At 46.7% G+C, this 20,445-nt stretch overlaps 1 protein-coding gene and 1 long non-coding RNA gene across 2 annotated transcripts; one reads left to right on the forward strand and one right to left on the reverse strand.

The window, feature by feature from the left end:
* Positions 1-4,741: 4,741 nt before the first annotated feature.
* LOC141940060 (uncharacterized) lies at positions 4,742-9,117 on the reverse strand. The gene is made up of 2 exons (XR_012627860.1): positions 9,001-9,117; positions 4,742-8,244 (listed from the first exon to the last, which is right to left on the reverse strand). It is a non-coding gene; the product is annotated as an uncharacterized LOC141940060 (long non-coding RNA).
* A 129-nt stretch (positions 9,118-9,246) lies between these two features.
* Positions 9,247-19,716, forward strand: TEX55 (testis expressed 55). Its single transcript, XM_074853004.1, has 5 exons — positions 9,247-9,302; positions 10,320-10,808; positions 11,083-11,145; positions 11,842-11,925; positions 18,036-19,716. The coding sequence occupies exons 2-5, from the start codon at positions 10,629-10,631 to the stop codon at positions 18,129-18,131; spliced, it is 423 nt and encodes a 140-aa protein (XP_074709105.1). The 5' UTR covers positions 9,247-9,302; positions 10,320-10,628; the 3' UTR covers positions 18,132-19,716.
* Positions 19,717-20,445: the final 729 nt, after the last annotated feature.

Consider the following 20,445-nt stretch of genomic DNA (forward strand, 5'->3'; position numbering starts at 1 on the left):
CCTTCACAGGGAAAGAAGGCACTTTCATAACATCATGTCCAACACTGGCACAGCAGAGCTGATTCCTCTTTTATGAAGGATTTGATCCAAAGCCAGAGAAGTCTCTCTTGCTCCTCTTTGATTCTTATTGTCCAGATCCAACTTATTCTTTTAAAGCTACACTCTTTATTCAGTAATACCCTCTAGATTTTGTCAGTGTGGGGAGATTTTACTGGTGTAAACTGGATTATGAGATTGAAAACTTTACTTTCACTTTACTGGTGAATACATGGATAGAAATTCCTTTCCCCCTTTGTTTTTGTGATGTTTTGGAAGAGGCTTAAATTAAACCAAAAAGTCATTTATTCTAAAAGAATGTCTGCAGGGGACATAAACCAATAGTGCCTTAATTATGCCTGTATGCTCATTTTGATTGCTTTAATGTTTCTAATTACAGTGGTAACACTTCTCCCATTTGACAAGTCAGGAAGACAATTTGGCTCAACCAAGGAAGCTGGAGCATGGGTTATGGGAGATGTACATCACCTTCCAAAATGGCTTGATCCTGCCAGCTTGGAAAGAAAGGATGCTCTCATTGGCATTCTGTTATTTCAGCCTGTTCTTCCTTTGGGGCACTGATGGGGTAGCGTTTTCAATGACAATGCAGTGGCAATGAAAATGCTGCTACTGCCAGTTTTGGCAAGAAAACTTTGCGGGCATATGCAGAATCACAGAACATAAAGTTGAAAGAAACCGCAAAGAATGGTCTCTGCTTTCCTTCTGGGAGAAGACAAGATCACTTCAGTGTGTTCATCCAAACTCCTCTTCAGGCAGAAGCCATTTATTCCTGTGCTTTATTACTGTACCATGAGTAAAGGCTTCTGAATGTCTAACCAGATCTTCCTTCTGTTTAAGCCAATTACATATTGTCCTGTGCTCCAGGAGACACAGCACTGATTATTTCTTCAAAGTGTGTGTCAAGGCCAATACAAATTTAACAGTAAACACTGGACTGTGAGTGAGGTATCTAAAGACTGACACTTATGTATATCTGGATGGAAGCCACAGCCTGGACAATTTTTAAGGGGTCTCCATAGACACTATAAAGTGCTAAAAAACTTCACTGCGGAAAATTTTAATCCAATTTGCTTAGATGGAAGAGAAGGATGGGAGCTTTTGCCTAATGCCTACAAAAATGTGTTTCTCTTACTTCCAGAAGAATGTTAATTCAGATCCCTTAATAACATAGTCTGAACTATAATTTAATTGGTAAGCAATAGATGATATTTATATCTTAGTAAATTTAATCCTAAGTATCAGACTCCATTTGAATGCTAGAACGCTTTGAATTCAGTGCTACTTATTATCTGCTAGAGATATCCTGAGTAGCAAAATGACCTCTGTTGGTGTTCTTTTCCAGCACATCCTATGAAATGGTACCTCCAGTCTCCAAGGAAAAGGTCAGTGGGAAGAGGTTACACCCAGAGCTAACAGCACACCAAGCTAAAATCTACTCCTAATTCAAGACCTGGGCTCGGGCTAACAAACTAGAGTGTAGTACTCCATGCCATTCATGGTGAAGCAGATGAGATCTTCCAAACAGTGACCGACTTCCAAAAGTCACCTCTGAAAAGCCAGCATCTCCTCCAACTGACAATCCTATTTCTCCCTGTATCCCTCTATGCCACAGATGCTCCTGTGTATTAAATCTGTGTATTTCATATGTTCCCGCACACATTTCTCTCCATTACATTAATTCTGCAGTGAGGACTGTAGAATTGTTCGTGCCTTTCAGGAACGTGTATTTGGTGAAGAGTAGAGTATGGCTGTACTTCCCTCCTATAACCCCCCCAGCCTCCACCAATTTGTGAGAAACAGCTTGAAGCAGAGCTGGCATCTTCACATTTAAAAAGACCTCAGTGGATTGTCTTCCAGGCACTAGATGTGGGAAGTTTCTAGTCTCTTAGCTCCAAGACAGCAGTGCCCAAGAGTTAGGCACATTCTCACGGCCAGACAAGTGTTTTGTCACCATGCTATTCACTGCTGAACCAAGACAGCCCATCTAAAACAGCAACAAGGGCAAGGGAAGGGGAAAACCCACAGAAGTCAACAGAGTAATGCTTCAGGTAAGTGTATCTTTGTAATCAGTTCAACCCCATTTTTAGTCTTACACCCAGACTCTGTATGTGCTCAGGTCCAAACATAGAAACCTCTTTATTTCCTTATGGAAAACAGAACCTGTGCCTTTAAAGGTCAGTGGGCAAGCTCCTCTGGAGTTAGTGCTCTCTTCCTGGTTCATTCTCTAATGTCCTCTTTGGTCACATCCCAATAAACTTGCCAGTGTCCTTCCTCTTCCCTTCCACCCACCATCTTAGATCACCCCTTCCTAGCCACTGGCTCCCTTTGCTCCCAGGAAAGCACATCGGGTCTGACTACTGTAGGCACCAGACTGAACACCTACTGTTTTCTGCAGAACCGGGAGCAGAGTCAGGTGGAGCACTCATTTGTCCAAGCCCTGCAGGTTAGGACATTCATGAAAGTTAAGGTAAATTAACCAAAGATGTGAAATGAATGCACATGAATTAAAGCATGTTAAGCCTTGCGTGGACATTCGGGAATAAAGTGACCTTGCTTTGCTTTTGTTTAATTGTCACCATAGTGAAACGAGGCCATTTTCCTTCTGTATCAGAGCACCCACAAAGAGGTTTAATACACATCGACTTCTGTGCATTAACTCACACCTCACACTAATTTGTCTTAACTCCCCATGTAAACAAGCCCTCAGAGGAGTGGTTTTTCCTCTCTCATGTGACAGTTCACTTTATCACAAAGTGAAATGTGTTGGAGAAAACTATTTGCAGTGAATTTTCCCTCAGTTCTGCCTGCAGTGACATCTTTGTTGTGAATTGCTGCAGAACTTCTCCCTCTGCCTAAGCTTGTCTGCTTTTTTTCCTCTTTAAAACACCTATATTTGGACAGCTTATAATTAGTAAAGCAGCATCCCTCTACCAGGCAGATAGGGAACTGCTGGTCCGGTCTACAGGTGGGGTATGGAGGTGATCCAGGGAGATTAACTGCTGGGCTCAGGGTCACACAGGGTATCTACAGCTCAGCATAGAAATTGTCTAAACCCAGGCCTCTTTTGCCCCTGGAAATGTCTTTTCTCCTCCCTTCAGTAAATTTTTCCTCATTAGAAATAGTCGATGAGCTTCTTCAAACCTCAGGATCACGCCAGTTGTGTGGGAAAGAAAAAGAGAAAAATTACTGCCACTGCCAATGACTCCCATGCAGGGACAAATCTTTACCTCTTCCCCTTCTCCTCCATCCCCCCTTTTTACTTAAGGGCAGTAGGAGACCTTCACATTAAGACACTGAACCCATCACAGTTGGAAGAGACAAAGCTGGAGTGAGAAGGGAGGTGATGGAGGCTGAGACAATGTATTTTTAGCCATTTCAATGAATTATGGAGATGTGAAGTTGATAATTTATTGAAGGAGGGAAACGGGGGACTCTATGTAAATGTTTTCAGATGAATAATTAATGTGGCTTTCTAACATCAGGGGGTCTTTAATTAAAGCCTCTGTTAAACAAGGCAAGGCAGACGGTCCCAGCTCCTTGCAGCAGCTAATTGCACCTTTCCCATGTATAGATACGATTCAGAGATGAAGCATCATTTGCATCAATAAAGAAGGACAGATCCTATGTAGCGCCAGTGGCAGGAGGCTGTGGAGACCAGCTCAGTGACCCCAGGTTTGCATCACATTTTAAATTAGCCTGGCATACAGGACAAACGAGGGGGTCTGGGGAAGCGAGGACAGAAGGGGCACTCCGGCCACAAGGCTTTGAGGAATGCAGAATGCAGAAAGTTCAGACTGGATATTAGGAAAAAAATTTTCACAGAAAGAGTGGTCAGAGAGTGGAATGGGCTGCCCAGGGAGGGGGTGGAGTCACCATCCCTGGATGTGTTTAAGGGTCGTTTGGATGAGATGTTGGGGGATATGGTGTAGGGGAGAACTTTGTAGAGTAGGGCTGATGGTTGGACTCGGTGATCCCAAGGGTCTTTTCCAACCTGAATGATTCTGTGATTCTGTGAGGAGGGACCTACTGACGGGGTTATCCAGGCTCTTGCTGTCACTGCGTGATACATTTGCCATCCAAAAGCCTGTCCCGTACCACGCCCGCCTCCCCCTCCCGTGGTGAAAGATGGGTTGACAGCAAAGGGGAGCGCAGCAATAAGGCAGCGTTCGCAGGGTGGAGTGACGAGGCAAATCTGTGCCTTCCCACTACCCTGCTGCTGTCCTTAGCCCCAGCATCCTCCAGAGGCACCACTCCCTCAGGTGAACATCGCGCCTGGGCTCTCCCTTCCCGCAGGGATTTCACAGCTGATGGGGAGGGGAGGGGATGAAGGTTCACTGTGGGCTTCAGTCAGAACAGAGCATCCCCTCCCTCTGGTGCCGCACAATGGTGAGACAAAACTGAAGCCTTCTCCCTCACAAGGGTTTGGCCTCCCAGAAGGTCTATGATTATCTCCCAAGGGAAAGTATAAAACCATGATAGCTTCAGGAATCAGAATGGGACAATTAAAGAATGACAGAAACTGTCCCAGTTAATATCACTGAGGACCTCCTAGTATAATCCCAAATTTGGCTTCTTTAAGCCCCTGAGGAAGAGCAGGTAAGTTTCCAAATGGGGGACAAAGTCTCATTTTCTTGGAGAAGGTTCTCTAAATTAGACACAGATTGAATAGTTTTGACACCTTGGCAAAGAAGCAGCATCCCACATTTTATTATTCATTTTTATCACCAGTAACAGGCATAATAACATTATAAAGTGAGGAGGGAACAAAGTGACAGTGGAAACTTTATTTTTTATAGAAAGGGTTAAATCTAAAGCAGGCTAAGCAGGTTACCAAAGCAAATATTTCCAAACACAGAAGATAATAACGTTTCTTTCCTGCACTGCCAAAGATGGGGCTGAAGGACACCTCAAGGGGTTACCCAGTCCATGCCAATCATCTGTGAAAGAGGTTTGCTTAACCCGCTACAGGTATCTCCCCACTTTCTGAAGCCGTACCTGAGGCGCTCCCTTTTGGCACTGAGCACAGACAACCTGGAGAGCATCCCCTCAAGAAAGGTCTCTCTGTTCTCCACGAACACCTCAGTTTTCAAGAAAGCACCAAATCTTCGGGATTTGGGAGCACACGTTTTCTGTTGGCCCACACCAACGCTCTTGACAGGTCTGACGAGCGCCTGCGAGCTCAGCTTTTGTGGAGGCAAGAACCGCAAAAAGGTCTTGGAGGATGCACTCGAGCCCCTGCGAGCAGCTACGAGGCTCTGCTGCTCTCTGCTGGGAAATGCGGGCAGAGCCCTAGCAAGAGGCTGTACTGGGGGAAGAGCTGGACGGTCTGGCTTGGTCTGCACACAAATTCTCAGGGCTGCCTGTAGGAAAGCAGACACCTTGGTGCAGTCTCCTCCTCAACGTCGCTGGAAGCGGGTCCACGTCAAAGCTGCTGGTGTAGGAGCAGTCTGGACGCCAGTCAGCAGCCCCAGCCCTCCCCACCTCATACAGGAGCCGGCCTTCTCCACATTGCCCTGTTGCGCTTACACCTGCTCTCCTCCCAGCCTGTAATGCATTTACTTTCCCAACAACCCTCTGGAGAGAGGGCAGAGCAGTTACCCCACCACAGGTAAGGAACCAACAGGCGGGGCTACTGCGCGACCCCGCCAGAGTCACACAATCACAGAATCATCTCGGTTGGAAAAGACCTTGAAGATCCTCCAGTCCAGCCATTAACCTCACACTGACCATTCTCAACTCCACCAGATCCCTCAGCGCTGGGTCAACCCGACTCTTCAACCCCTCCAGGGATGGGGACTCCCCCCCTGCCCTGGGCAGCCCATTCCAAGATGTCTCTCCAAGGGCCTCTACTGCTTCCTCGCAGCCTGATTTTTTGATCATTGCTCCGTGCCACAAAGCTGCTCTTTGCTCTCCAGAGCTCAGGAAGGTTTTAACTACGTCTGGCTGCAACCATGCAGAACCACAGGTCAGAGAGTCTCGAAGCCATACCGTGCAGCGAAACACGAGGCCGCAGCCTTGGGTATGGGCTGGGTTGCAGCCTCATGGATCACGGAGCAGGCGAGCTTGCCGCTCCGGCCAGCAACCTCAGTCCAGGAGGAAGCCTAAACCCCAACAGCAGCTCTGGCACGAAGGAGGGGGAAAAATTCCCCAGCTTGGTGCTGACCGGGGCCCTCTTCCCCTTTAAGCAATGACATTTAATTTTCTGATGTGTTTCATCTCATGCATCTCATTATGATTTTCAAGTATTGGATGAGGTGACAGGATTTTAAGACGGGCATTTTCAGGATTTGACTATTTCATATATATATTTACAGCTCAATAAAATAAGAAAAAATATTCAAAGTGAACAGACTGTGGAAAGTGATTTGTTCCAACTCTTCACTGCAGACTTGCAAGAAACCAATCAAAGAGGCTCAGGAGTGGTTTGAGCGTAATTTATTAACCCAAAAGGGGCCGCATTGTTAACCAACATTATTTATAGTGAACAGCTCAACCATCTCTACTGAACAACTGTGTGATACTGCAGGGACAAATGCAATGAGTTACTACACAGATAGGACAAAACCAGCAGCAGATCTTTGTTACAGCTGTTAGAAAAAGTGTCCCCAGGAGACAGACACTGAATCTCTAATAGCTATCTTATTTCTCTGACAATTTATTTAAGTTTTAACTTAACAGCAGGAATGATAGCCACAGTTACACAGTGACTCCCAATAAAGGAGCGTATTGCTGATCTGCAGCTGGTGTTTTCTTATTTATTTCAAAGTCTTTAAGTTCCAGACTTAGCATATGGTGCCATATAAATAATGATATAATAATACGTTTTTGCTTTCCATGTGTACTGGATAGAAAAAAGCTATGTGATTTATGTTACATGAGCATTGTATTTAAGGCATTATTTGGCTCAGAATTTTTAATGCATTTAAAAATGCATCTTCTGCTTTTTGTAATCTGTTCTTTTGAAAGAATAAACAGAGCAGTGATGTTTATTTAATGGAGTCATTCATCTTACTTCCTTGTACAAAATCCTAGCTTTCCAGCCCCAGCAGCCAGTTCCCTGCAGTAGGCAGTGGGGTTAGAAATGGAGAGATCTGCTGTTTACCAATGAGGCACAGATGAAAGGAAGACACGGGGCTCAAGATTTACCCACAGCAGGACATTATTTGAAGCCAGCAGGCAGCTGAGAACTGCTTAGTCCCGTTCAGTAAAGGATGGAGAGGAGAAACCCATGGGAGAAGTTCTGCAGGGAGTCATGCTGTGGAGAAAACAGCACTGGGATGGCTCAACACAAAACTACCCATACACACACAACTGAAAGCAGATGCCTGCTTCAGCTAAAACTGCAACCGCAGTTACTAGAGCACACACTGCCCCCCTGAAGTATGACAGGGGTGTAACAGTTTACAGCTTTCCTTTCAGACCCTCAATAAACTAGTTCTGTGAGCATTACAGCTGTGCAGGGCAGGGAAGATCTCCTAACTCACACCTCAACTGTTTCTTGACATTGCTGTCTTCATTTCCAGACTGACTGGCAGCAAGACCTCATCGAGCAAAAACTTCTTCACAGCTACAAGGGTTGCAAATGTTGAGTTTAAACATGCATAGATCGCTGCAGAACAAACAGATTATTTCTAACAGGTATACAAGACAAACCAGTGAATATTCTGTCTACAAACTTAAGCCTGCTCCATTGGTCCACAGCTCCTGGAGGAAATATGTCAGGGTCCACAAATCAAAGACTGACAATCCCAAGCACCAGGCAGTATACTGTACCCTCTCCCATCATGTGAGGATGGGATAATCAGTGGAGGTTGAAGAATTCAGATCATGAAATCTCCCTGAAAGTCCACCCCACCAACTGCCTAAGACCCTTCAACAATTTTATAGATTTTACCCAGCATCTTTCAAGATCTTTCCAAGTGAACACAGATCAAAAAAACTCCACGCTCAAAAAGCCAGCAGTCCCATGCTGTCTGGGATCATCACAATCACATGGGAAAGTGGGAGAGGCAAGATGGTCTCAAAGGGGTTGAGTAATGACCTGACATCCCATGAATGCAGACAGCAGCGCTCCAGTGCGAGACGATCTGACTGGTCAGCGTGGCTGAGGATACGGCCAGCGCCTGTCACTGGCCTAGTACTGCAGCAGTGAGGAAGCCGCTTCTCTTAAAAAGTCAACAGCATAACCTGAAAAACACACACACAGAGCTGCTTTGAATGGAAGTGACATCTGTTAGTTTAGCACAGGTTTTGAAGTCCTGTATCTTCCTCCGTCTCACTCCCCGATCAAGCCCCATAGCAGTTTCAGCCACTCGAGTTTCAATCCCGGCTCTTGTCACACTGGAGCGTGAACCAGAGTATTTCAGAAGCCGGTTACTGTGGTAACCCAGCACAGCTTTTATCTTTATTCCTTTCATCTCCTCTTTGGGGGAAACTGTCAATCTGTTTATTTGCTTTTTCTGACGAAGTTCATCATGCAGCACACCATCAGCATCTGTGTAAAGCTGACAAGAGGAGAAAGCACCTCTCACATGAATGTACATGTAAATATTTCTCTCAGCACTCTGCTACCCTACCTCTTGCTTCCCTGCTTCTCTTTACAAGCTATCTGACACGTCCTTTTCCGTCTGACCCTCTGTGTACAGCCTGTCTCTGCCTTTCTCCTCCAGGCCTCCTCACTCCCACAGTACTTACTAACAGGACAAGAGCAAACGGCTAGCCTTGGGCTTCATTGCATGCTTTAGAGGAGCACGGCCCGGCAGAAAGCATGCTGGAATTCACAGTGAAGTGACTCAGTTCCCTGCAAAGCGAAAAGCCGGTGGCAGGCTGGGCTATGGGCAACCCTCACACCCTTCCCTCTGCCGAGGGACCCCTCGCTTCCACCAGGCCACAGGCAGCCGGAGGCCCCCCCCCCCCGAGAACTCGCTGGCTGCTGACACGCACCAAGAGCCCTCTGTGACTGCTGCGGGGGTGGGATAACGCCGACGAGGGGGCCCCCACCAGGCCCAGGCCCAGGCCCAGGCCCTGCCACCGCGGCCCCTCCCCACACGGCACTTCCGCCCTAACCCAAGATGGCAGCGCGGCACTCGCTGCCCACGTGACCCCGGCGGCACCACCTACCGACACCGGGGGCGGCGGTTGCCCTGGCAACCTCCCCGGCGTCTTCTGCCTACGGCGAGCGACGAGCGGCAGAAGAGGCCGGCGCCGGTGGGAGGCGAAGCGCAACGCTGACGACTCGGGGGCTGGTGAGGGAGAGCGGCCCCGGCAACCTCTTCCCCCCGCGCACAGCCAGCCCCGGGGGTCCCTCCCGCGCCTTTTCTGGCTGCGCTGTGCCCCCCCCGAGAGCCCCGGCCCGGCCTCCTCCGCCCTCAGGCCCCCGCGGCCTACTGCCTCCTCCCGACCCCCCAGTGAAGCGTCCTGAGCCCCCTGCCCCCAGGCACAACACCCCCCTTCCCAAGTACAGGGATGGGTGCTGGTCCTGCCCCCCCCACCTGGCCTCCCCCCAGCACCCTGCTTCAGGCAACACAGCTACAACCGGGAACCTTCACTCAGCCGTAGTGGCTCCTGCCTCCTCTGCCCCAGGCAGTTTTGGGATGAGGGGGAGAAATGGGGCAGGACCCCGCTTGAACTCAGTCACAGGACTAGGAATGGGAGCATGGGGCATGGGTACAGCATAGTCCACAGCTCAGGGGGGAGATGGGTGAAGCCTATCCAGAGTTCAGCTGCTTGCGCTCAGGGAGCAAGACCAGAGCTGCGCCAAGCAGGAAGACAAACCAGGAGCTGAGGGCAACTGCAGCACAGGCAGGGCAGTGCCCTTAACTAACAGGCACTTGGGCAGGGTGCTGATAAGAGGGCTCACTAACAGTCCCAGACAGGGCAAAAGCAGTGAGTCAGGTCCATCCAAGGGACTCCAGAACCCCAAGGGACTGGGTCCATCCAAGGGACTCCAGAGACAAAACTGCCTACAATATACACCTAGAGTCCCCCTGGGAAAACCAGTCTGTAAGTGAAGATCAGGCACAGGTACACCTACTGCATAGCTCAGACCAGGTCTGAAGGCTTGGGCCTGAGCTTAAATGGAGTTCCTGGGCTCATGGGTAGAAGGTGTGGGTGGGACCAGTCACAGAAGTTAAAGCCTATTAGTGCATGCTCTTAAGAGGGGCTGCAACATATGCGCAGAATGATGCAGTAATTTGATGTATCTGCTCTACAGGGCTACATGTTTAAAATATTCTTTGTTCTTTATTTGTTAAATATTTTAGCAAGAGCCCAACGATCATTCAGAATCTGAAGTGGAGGAATCTAGCATACCACCAGCTGCTGAACCACCTGAGGACCAGACACTTATAGTTGAATCCCCGTCATCACTGGGTGACTTACCTTGGGTGGAAACACCAGCATCTGCAGACCAGCCATCTGTAGTGGAACTGCCAGTGTCTGCAGACCAGCTGGTTGTTGAGAAACCACCAGGTTCTGAGGACCAGTTACCTGTCATTGAATTTCCCTCATCCAGGGGAAACTCACATAAGATCGGATCACCTGTGGATGAACTGCCAGGTTTCAAAGTCAAGATGTACATGTCTGACTCTGCACAGACTGGCAGTGAAACACCTGAGGCTGGGTCATCGGCAACTGTAGTCAAGCCAACAGACACTACATGTGAAATATTGGAGCAACCAATGGTATATGAAGACCCCTTTGAAGTCTCCATTAAGTACATGGAGAAACATAATATTCTGCAGATATTTCAGGTGAAATATCCCTTTCCCTTCTCCCTCCAGAGGCTTGCTTGAGAAGCTGGGCCTAAACTTAGCTTGGACCAAATTATCCCTCCCCCAGATCCCTCCTCGTCCTGTGCTTTCTTGAGCATAAACTTAAACAAAGCAGTAGAAAAGGACCCTTGATCATCTTTGGGGATTGAAAGAGATGCTTGGTTTTTAAAATGCAGCTAGTGTTGGAGCAGAAAGTGCAGCCACCCATCTACCCAAGGATCAATACTTGTTTTCTTCTGTCTCTCTGTCTCAGGAGATCACAGAAAAACTGGTGTACCACAAGCCTGATGACCCCTTGCAGTTCATGTTGCTGCAGGTATGGTATCTTCTTGGGGCTCAGCGGGGACTGTCTGTTGGGGCCACAGCAGAAAGCCAGCTATGCTGAGCACACCGGAAACATGGTCAGCCCATGACTATTTCTCTTACTGTGTCTGCTCACTTGGGAGGAGGAGAAGCACAGAGCAAGAGCAAAGTGCCCAGGGTGCAAGGAGCCACATGCACTCTAAAAGGAGGAGAGGTGTGGGAGGGCAGGTGTGTGGAAGAGCCGGGTGTGAGAGTTAAAATGGGGTGGATGTGCTCCGGAGGACTGTTAAATAACAGTCCTGAATGAGAGGTGAAGGAAGCTTAGGGACAGAGGTAGGGGCCCTCTCTATCCCTGTAACCATTCTCCAGCTCCCTCTATCCCACACACCCCTATTCAGGAGAGCTGTCTCTGCAGGGTTTTAAAACACAGGAAATTCAGTCAGCAGAGTGAGGCGATAGTTTGGGAGCGAGTTAGAAGAAGTGTGGGGAGCTCCTTGGGGAAAGGAGAAGGTTAGAGGAAAGAGCAGACAGAGAAAGAGAGTCTTTTCCTTCAGTGCCCTGTAGTCACTCAGGGTAAGCACCACCTTGGTGATTTGCTGCGAGGTTCATGCTGTACTGAATGCAGAACCAGCAGAGGAATGGCAAGGTCAGTTCTGGGCACCAGTGGTAAGGAAATAGGCTCCCAGATGATCCTTTTCCTTTTGCCCAGGTGCAGTCTATGATGAATGCCAGGCAAGCAAAAATGGAGGGAATATTGGAGGAGAATGAAGATACCGACGTGTTTCTGGAAGAGGTCCCGTGCACTCCTTTTGACTCCTACTGACCTTGCTATTGTGGTATCGCATGGGGCCTTCACAGCACCATGATTTTGTAGTCGTTGGCAGTAACTTGGAACACGTCTGCTTGTATCTCTGTTTCCTGATTTTTCTGTTCTGTGTGCTTGTGCTTCCCCTTGGGTTTAAATCCTGCAACCAAGTATTGGTTTGGATGCACAAACTCAAATCTTAAAGTGTGCATGGACCTGCATGCACATACGGCATGTCTTGAAGAGGCAGGGTTGCTGAACTCTGCAGTCTCTGCATACAAATGCATAAATCCCAAATTTAGGCCACCTGTAGATTCTGCTTTTCTGTGCAGGGCAACTTCACATCTCAGACAATGCAAGCACAAAAGCAAGTAGAATTAAAAAGCAGCCCTGGACGACCCACAGTCCTCTCCTTTTTCATGCTGCGTTGGTGGCTTACTGTCTCCAGCTATGCAGCAGCACCAGTGCCCATCTCGTACTTTGAGAGGCTGGGTCTGTGGCTTTCCCACTGCCCCCAGGGCTCCTCTGATGCAAGAAGCTGTCTCTCTGCCTCTTCCACACACTGGGCACAGCTGCCTCACCCTTAACCATCCCTGCTGGGTTCCGATCACTCTGCTTTTTGGGGTTGTCCTGCTTGTATCATTGCAAGTACAGTGTGTATTTTGATAAACTGAACAGTAAAGCAACAGTTGCATGCATCCTCTGGGGCTTCAGAAGGCATTGTCACTCAGGAATGTGGGAGGTGAATAAAACCAAACAAACCAAAAAAAAAAAAGCACTGGTAGCCCAGAAAATTCAGAGTCAAGGTACACTTGGCAAACACGTAATACGAACTGCTTTTGATTCTCAAAACAGTTACAGTCCTCATTTTTGTACTATCCAAGTGTCTGTTTCCACCCTGTAAAGAAAGATTGTCTTTCTTTTTCTTGTCTCTTGCCTGAAGATTATTGAAAATGTGCAACAGAGCATGCTGTTATTTTGGCTTCATTTCATGTGTATGTGCAGTAGATGCCAGAAAGTTTTTTGTCACTACAGACTTTTCTCTTTTTTAGGCAAGTGCTCTGATTTTCTGACGGATGGTAGTGTATTCCCAAATGACTGTCTCTATGTCTATGAAGAGAGCACCATAGAAACTTATCTTCCATCTATCTAATTTCAGCTAGAAGTCTGATGATTAGGTTGTGAGATACGCCACAGCAGATCCTGGGCCCAAAGAGTCTGTGAATAACAGGCAAGCATTTGGCATACAAATTCTGTGTCTGAGAAAAGTTGCCTTTCTGCCTAAGGTTCTCAAAAAAGATCAGTTAACTCATGTGTTTCCAGGTTAAAGGCAGGTAAGCACCCCTGTCGTTCACAGGACAGGAAGGTTTTCAAGGTTATTGTGAGCCTAAAGATGGCTCAAGATTCAGATAAAATCTTCATGGGTTTTATAAGAAGTTTGATGTAGACTTAGGCATCTAGGTCCTGCAGTGAGATGCTTTGGAAAGCCTCACTTTCTTCAGCAACTGGAAGAATTGGACACTTAATGAAACAGACTGGTTTTCATCCTGATATATTTTTGATCAAGAATTTATAAGCAGCCCTGTGCACACATGCCCTGTGAATGTAAAAGAAGTGCTAATGCACCTCTGTGAAACAGGGAATGCATGGAAGATGAAGATAGTGGCTGAAGCCTTTTCACCTCTATGGTGACTTGTTTTCCCAAGAGATGGAGAAGTTGGCATGTCTTTGAATTTTCTTGTAGAATAGGATCAGGGTGCTTTTGGGTACAGCCTTAGCTGTGAATTTCTCTTTTGTGTATTATATTTTGTTGTTCTCTTTTACTTATGAAAAAACTTTTGACTTGTAATATGTTCTCGGACTATAGGTCTGTGCCCTCAACTTCATATCACCATTAAGGGAGTTATGTAAGGAAATATCCTCAATTTCTCTTTCAGATAAGTTGAATTGGGATGGAAAGTAGTCTTCTTACAGATGACAGAAGTTCTGCAAGAGAGGCCCTACCCAGTGTTCCTCAGCAATCTCAGGGTCAAAATTTTCCTTTCATGGCCTGGCCACCTTATCTCATGCTAATAAATTTGCTCCATGGTAGCAAGAAGTCCTCCCCAGTGCATGTAAGAGAGTTGATCAGATCTGAGTAGGGTCTTTGACCTTGGGGAACTCATCATGAGCTGAGGAGAAATATCACCTCCTTCTCCTCAAGCATTTCAAATGTTTGGATTGTATTTTGAGCTGCATTTTTTCAAGGAAAAAAGTCCCAGAACTTAGTTTAATAAAAACAAAAAAGCATCCTCCAGAAGGTGCGCAGGTTATTGTGTTTAAGCTAATGCCACACAGCTGTCCTTTTTGATTTGCTTCAGAAAAATACACCTTAGCTCTAGAAAAGTCCTACCTCACATTAAGGCACTAATGCACCACTTCTGTTTGTGTGTATGAAGGCTTTTCTGTGGCGAAGAAAAGGAGAAAAGTTATGTTTAAAATGGCAACATTTATTGTAGTCTTAATTCCAGAATGATTGTCCCTTTTCCATAATTTCTGTCCCAAACCATTGGATCCGTGTTTCTTCTTCATAAGTGGACATTTATCAACATGACATTAAACTGTCATTAAATTTCTTGCCTTGGGTGCTCTGAAGGAATTAACAGTTCAGTGTGTGTAACCGAAACTATTCCATATAAGTCCTTATAGTACACTAGTCACAGTATATTTGAATGTCCTCCAGTAGTGTGCTAAGCAACGTGACTAACATCTGTTGTTTGTTCTTTCTCCTCTCCACAAGGGACATGTCTGTGCACTGAAGTGCATTCTTTTTAAAAGGGTGGTTTGTTTTTTTACCCACACCTGTGTACTGCTGTGTGCTTGTAATGGATAGGGATAGGTCATGGAGTGGAAGGTGGGGAGATTGGAGGTAATTTGTAGTTCCCAAGGGTGTTTCCTCTGTATTTTGAGCTGGGCACTGAGAAAGTGCAGTATTTTCCCAGGCAAGATTTTTTGTTGACCCATGGACTGGCACAGAAGCGTGACATCCAGTTCAGCTGCCAAATAGCATGATCTTATGATGTGCAGACCGTTTCTGTTGTGAACCTTATCCTCCCCCAGAAGCAGGATGTGGAGGGGCCAACCAGAAGGGAAGCGTACTCACAGTGAAATAGGTGTCTTTTGAATCAAAGCGTCAGTTTCTTTTTCTTCCATCTCTGTACAGAACTTAAAATGACTCAGATGCCCCAAGCAATAGTAAAGTTGCCTGTGTGCTACGTCCAACTGATGGAAAAAAAAAACGTTGTAACTGCTGATTACAGATCCTTTGAAAAGTTCACAGAGACTGCTCTGCTTCTTGGATAGGCGGAGGGCAGAAGCAGGATAGTTCTTCAATGGCCAACTACTTATAGCATGAGACATTTCACTGTGACTCACTGGATATGAATCATCGCTACATAACACCAACTTTAAGCTAGTTTAATGCCACTGATTTCAAAGTTTCACAATCACGTGAAACTCGAAGTACGCAGCACCAACTATTCAGAGCTTGCATGTATGAAACGGAAGAAACTAACCTCTGGGTAGAGCCCAACAAAGAGTTTCACGCAAGACAGAGCTCAAGCTGAAGACTGGAGAATGTGGGAGTGCTTGGAAAGGGAATATACCGGGGCAAATTGATCAAAGCCTGTCTGACATGCCTTCAGGTTGTATTCAAGGAAAAGCTTCTCTTGACCATTCTTTCCACCAGATGAAATGCAGAAGAAAAAGAAGAAACATTCCCCTAAAGTCAGGCATCAATATCCATGGCTGCATTCCTTTTTTGGGACTGCCTTCATAGGCAACATGGATGTAGCAGCATCACCAAAAGTTTGTGGCTGTGTCTCAACATACACAAATGAAAAGGGGAACCTTGAGTCGCTGAGGTGGCAAGGGTTGCATGGACAGTCACTTGCCATCTTCTCCCGGGGAAAGGTGGTGGGCTGGAATGTCACTGCAGAACAGCTGATGTTAGGCAAAGCAATCCCAAGAGATTTCTATACGCATAATTCAAGACTGGAAACTGACTGCAGATGCTGCAGGAGTTGGTCTCTATTACAAATGCCTAGTTGGAATGAATGGAGTGGCTCTTCCTTTTTCCCTCAAGGCGATCATCTCAAGTCCCCATGCAACTCCTTACAGGAGGGAAGAGCTCACCCCCCTTTGTCACAGACCATCAGGCACTAGGAAGGTCATTTCCATGGCATATTCATGCAGGAGTCTGGGGTAAACTAAAATAGGAGAAACTGCTGGTGTCATTTCATAAACTGCAGTGAAATAATACCAAGGAAGAAACAAACTATGAGATGGACTCACTTGCTTTTTTGTGTTGTTACTTACTTTGAGACCAAAATTAGCCTCTTGTTCATGTCACTCATTAAAGTGGCAAGAGATGGATGAACACAGGGCTACACAGAGCCGGACTAATGAAGGTGCACCAGCTCTCAAGTACAGTTCATAAAGTAAAAAGGTAGGCAATGTAGCTAAAGGAGTACAACACACAGTTTACACTGACCATGAAAACTTCACTATAGACTTACAAGCCTTTAAGGCAAATGTCTTATTTGGAATCACCTGGTCCAACACTTAAAAATTCTTTTATGAACTAGGAGCCAGGATCCACATTATGGTTAGGGAGTTTGTAAGAACAAGAGGTGACCTCAGTCCTTCCTCCTTCACATCCCTCAGTTTATCTTCTAGTATAAAACAGGAAACAGAGGTGAATGAAGACATGTGGAATAGCACAACTGTTTGTTAATGGGAAAAATGCATGTCATACCAGCCCTTGAAGAAAAACAGTTCCCACCTCGAGGAGCTTTGGGTGTTTGGACAGATGAGTAGATATTAGGGAGAAGGCTGTATTAAATGCAGGCAAGTGGTCAGAGAGCCAAAGATTTTTAACAGTCACTCAAAGTTGCATAAACACCGTGATCATCACAGGAGTGCCTTTGAAGAGCAGTGATGCCTGCTCTATCCCACTATTGTTTAAGCATCCCCTTGAGTTTAACATAATATCCTGCCTCTTTGGAAGCAGATTCAGGGAAGAACAGTGTTGCCAGTTTGCTGAAACCCCCCACAGTACTGAAAGCAAGTACTGCCCATTGGAGAACCCAGCTTTTGGCGCTGTTGTTCGAATCCTTGGTACCGTGACAGCTATCTTGAGAGACTCCTTGACCACGGAATGATGCTGTGATGCTGGTATATGTTTGACGTGGCAGATAGGAGTGCATATGGGAGAAGCTCAGCCTGTTGCTGGGATTAACAGCTCCCTACTTTTTGCCCTTTTAGATGTCTAAATGTTTCCAAATGAAGATCAAAGCTCTTTAGGAAGGTGAGAGCTGGGCAGGGTCCAGCACAACTATAGGTAGAATTACTTTCCGTAGTTACCTTTCATAGACCTCTTAGAAGTTGTTCATAAACCTTCCTGGCTTTTCAGAAATCATGTGTTGAAAAACAGCGCTTGAGTAGTAGGTTAAAAAGCATCTGGAAGAAAAAGGGTGAAACTTAACTTTTCCTATGTGTGCCCATGAGAGGGCAGCACAGACCGGCTGAGCCTTCGCTAAAGGCGATTAAGAGGCAGGGAGACTAACTCGAGAGTTTATGTCCAGCCGTGGAGTAGCTACAAGTAGAGGAGAAAAGGTCCGTGTAAAAGGGTTGGATGGTCCAAAGCACAGCTCCATCCATCGCCCACCCGAAACTAAAGCGCAGGTACAGCTAGGTGCAGGATTAACTGGGTCAAACCCCAGGTGCACGACAGGGTCTGAATCTCACAGACTTCTCAGGGAAGTTTCCAGTTAGTTACTGAAACCTTAAAAGAGAGTTTCAGAGGAGGAATATTGGACAGTGCCTACAATTCTGTCAAAGCAATGAGTTGGTGTGAGACCTCAACCACACCCTTGCCCAGGCAGAGCCTGTCACCCAGGAGTGCTATAAACTCGCCTAAGGCATGCATGCTATTTATTTCCATCCCAGTGCTCCTAAACACTGCACCAGCCAACACCCCTCTGCTATTCCCCTTTCCTCCTCCTGCCGAGACTTTTTCGATGCAGCTTTAACATGACTGTCCTCCCTCTTTCTCTCAGGTGCTGCAGCCCTCTGGCAAGGTGGATGGTGGAGATGCTGAGATGAGACATGCTTGCTGCACTTGGCTTACAGCAAGGGTGTTGGAAACTATATAGTGACAGGCAACCGTATGTAGATGGCAGTGCTCCACTGCCAGCACGTTACAGCCTCCCAGATGGGAGAGAAGCAGCTAATGCAGAGGAGGCAAGCAGGATGGATTTGGGAGGAATGAGGTATCCCCAAACACCCTTCAATAATGAGCTGGAACAATTAATGTGAACAAATTTCTTTGGCGCCTTGCAAACAAGCAGTAAAGGTCCCCAAATAAGACGTCTTCTTTCTACTGTGTTGTGGCTCATGACTGACACACAGGATTTTGGAGGAAAGGTTTTTAACCATTAGCAAGAGCAATGCAGTCACTGAGTCCAGGCAGAACAGCTTGTTCCCAGTCTGTTAGATGAAATTCAGCTGAACCACCAGCACCAAAGACCATCACAGTGCCAAGGCCATTCAGGAGGCAGGACCACATCCTAACAGATACCTCAACACTGACATATGCAGTATTTCAGAGGCCCTAAAGCCATCAAACTCACAACCAAGAGCAATACGGAGACACTTTCTAGCAGACTTTCCCTGGACATCATCAGCCTTTTAAAGAAACACAAGCAGAGAATTTCTGTCTTCTCAAAAGTCTTTTCTCCTGCTATGTATTTTGCAAAATCCCAGGCAATCCTTTGCCCAGGCACAGATTTCTAGCCTTCTGTGAGCCTTCCCTGTGGTCAGGCTCCTGTTCAGAGCGAGCTGGCCTGCCCTCATCCAAAGATGAAATTCAAAAGGAAACTACATTGCACTTCCTGACCCTTTTATGCCATCGAGGGTGTTGGCTGGGCAGCACCATTCTTGCAGGGCTTGTCTCCCCTTCCCTGCCAGGAGAAACTGCTGCCGGTGGGAGGGGAGCTGGGGCAGGGCTTGACTTCAGGGGTCCCCCAGGCTCCTCCGTGCTCCTTTTATCTTCTAGTCTCTCTGTGTACAAAAACGTGAGCTGTAGGTTGCTGAAAGGCTTAGGTGAGTTCAGCAGCTCTAAGATGCAGATATTTTGGTTTGGGTTTTCCTTTGCAGAAATTAGCCTCAGGCCTGTGATGAGGCTCTCCTACGAATTTCCTTCGTAGTCAGCAGAGTAAGAGAGGCATCCTTAGGGGGAGATTTAGAGACCAAATCCCTCTCAATGTGTACATGAAGGCACCCTGAGGGTCTTCTTTATTAACAGTAGTAGCAGCCAATAGAGATTAGCCTTTATAAACATCCACTATTTCTCTAAGCTTTTGGGTTGAGACCACTGAGGAAGGGAGCCACAGCAGCTGGCCTAACTGTTAACAGTAGGGTACCGAGATTTAATTTGCTACTGCCTTTACCCACATGTGCAAACTTCACTATGAGCACTAGCCCAAAATTCCCTGGGGAAGCAGTTCCCCGCCTAAACCCAGTTCTTTACCAGACAGAGCAGCTTCCTCCAAGTTGTTTGTCCTTTCTGCTTGCTCGGTTGTCAGAAGGAGAAGAAACAGTCTCTTCTGAAAGGCTGAAAGTACAGATTTTCATTCTATCACACCATTCCAGTTGCTTGGGCTTTATGCAAACACACAAAATTGCAAGTGTTAACAACACCAAAATACAGCCATGGTTATAAACTCATGAATAAAACTATCCTACAAAATCGGAAAAATAAGGTGCATGCCTCTCCTTCCCCCAAATATTAAGAAACCCCAATCCTTGAGAGCACGCTTTATAACACCCTTCTTAGGAATGAAGAGTGCAATGCCATATTAATGGGTGGATTATGCATTGCCAAATGCAAAATACCAGGATTACCAGTGTCACAAAGATGCCTGTATCTGGGTTTTCTGTAACGCTCTTCACCAAGGTATCTGAGGTTTTAGAAAGAAGTTACTTACTGCATTCCACATTATACTAAATATATACATACAGTTCTGCTTTTCAGTCTATATGTTTGCAGGCTTAGCTGGAGTGGCTAGCCCAGCGACCCGCTGGTTTATCCTAACCCCCTATAATTAGCCCATGGTTGTTGCTAACGGTATGCCATTTGTCTTCCCACACTCAGCACTGTTTGGTAAACAATTTCAGGGCCAGAGTTCTTCTTCCCTGATCTCCCTAGGTGGTGTTCACGTATTTATTCTCTGCACCCCACAGTTACTCCTCTCTCTTGAGGCTGAGAGGTATAGAAACGGCAAAAAAAAGGGCAAAAATGTTGCAGAAAGGGGGAGGCAGCTGTAGCTAAAGCCACGACCTGGCTGGGGAGGCAGGAGGCAAGGCTGGCACAAGGCCAGGCCAGCTGCAAACCCGAGGGGCGCAGCGGACATCTGTCCCCCATAGCCCACATCCTCGCCCCTTGTGCGGATACGCCAAGATGGGAGA

This window comes from Strix uralensis, chromosome 2 (assembly GCF_047716275.1).
Source record: "Strix uralensis isolate ZFMK-TIS-50842 chromosome 2, bStrUra1, whole genome shotgun sequence".
NCBI lineage: Eukaryota > Metazoa > Chordata > Aves > Strigiformes > Strigidae > Strix > Strix uralensis.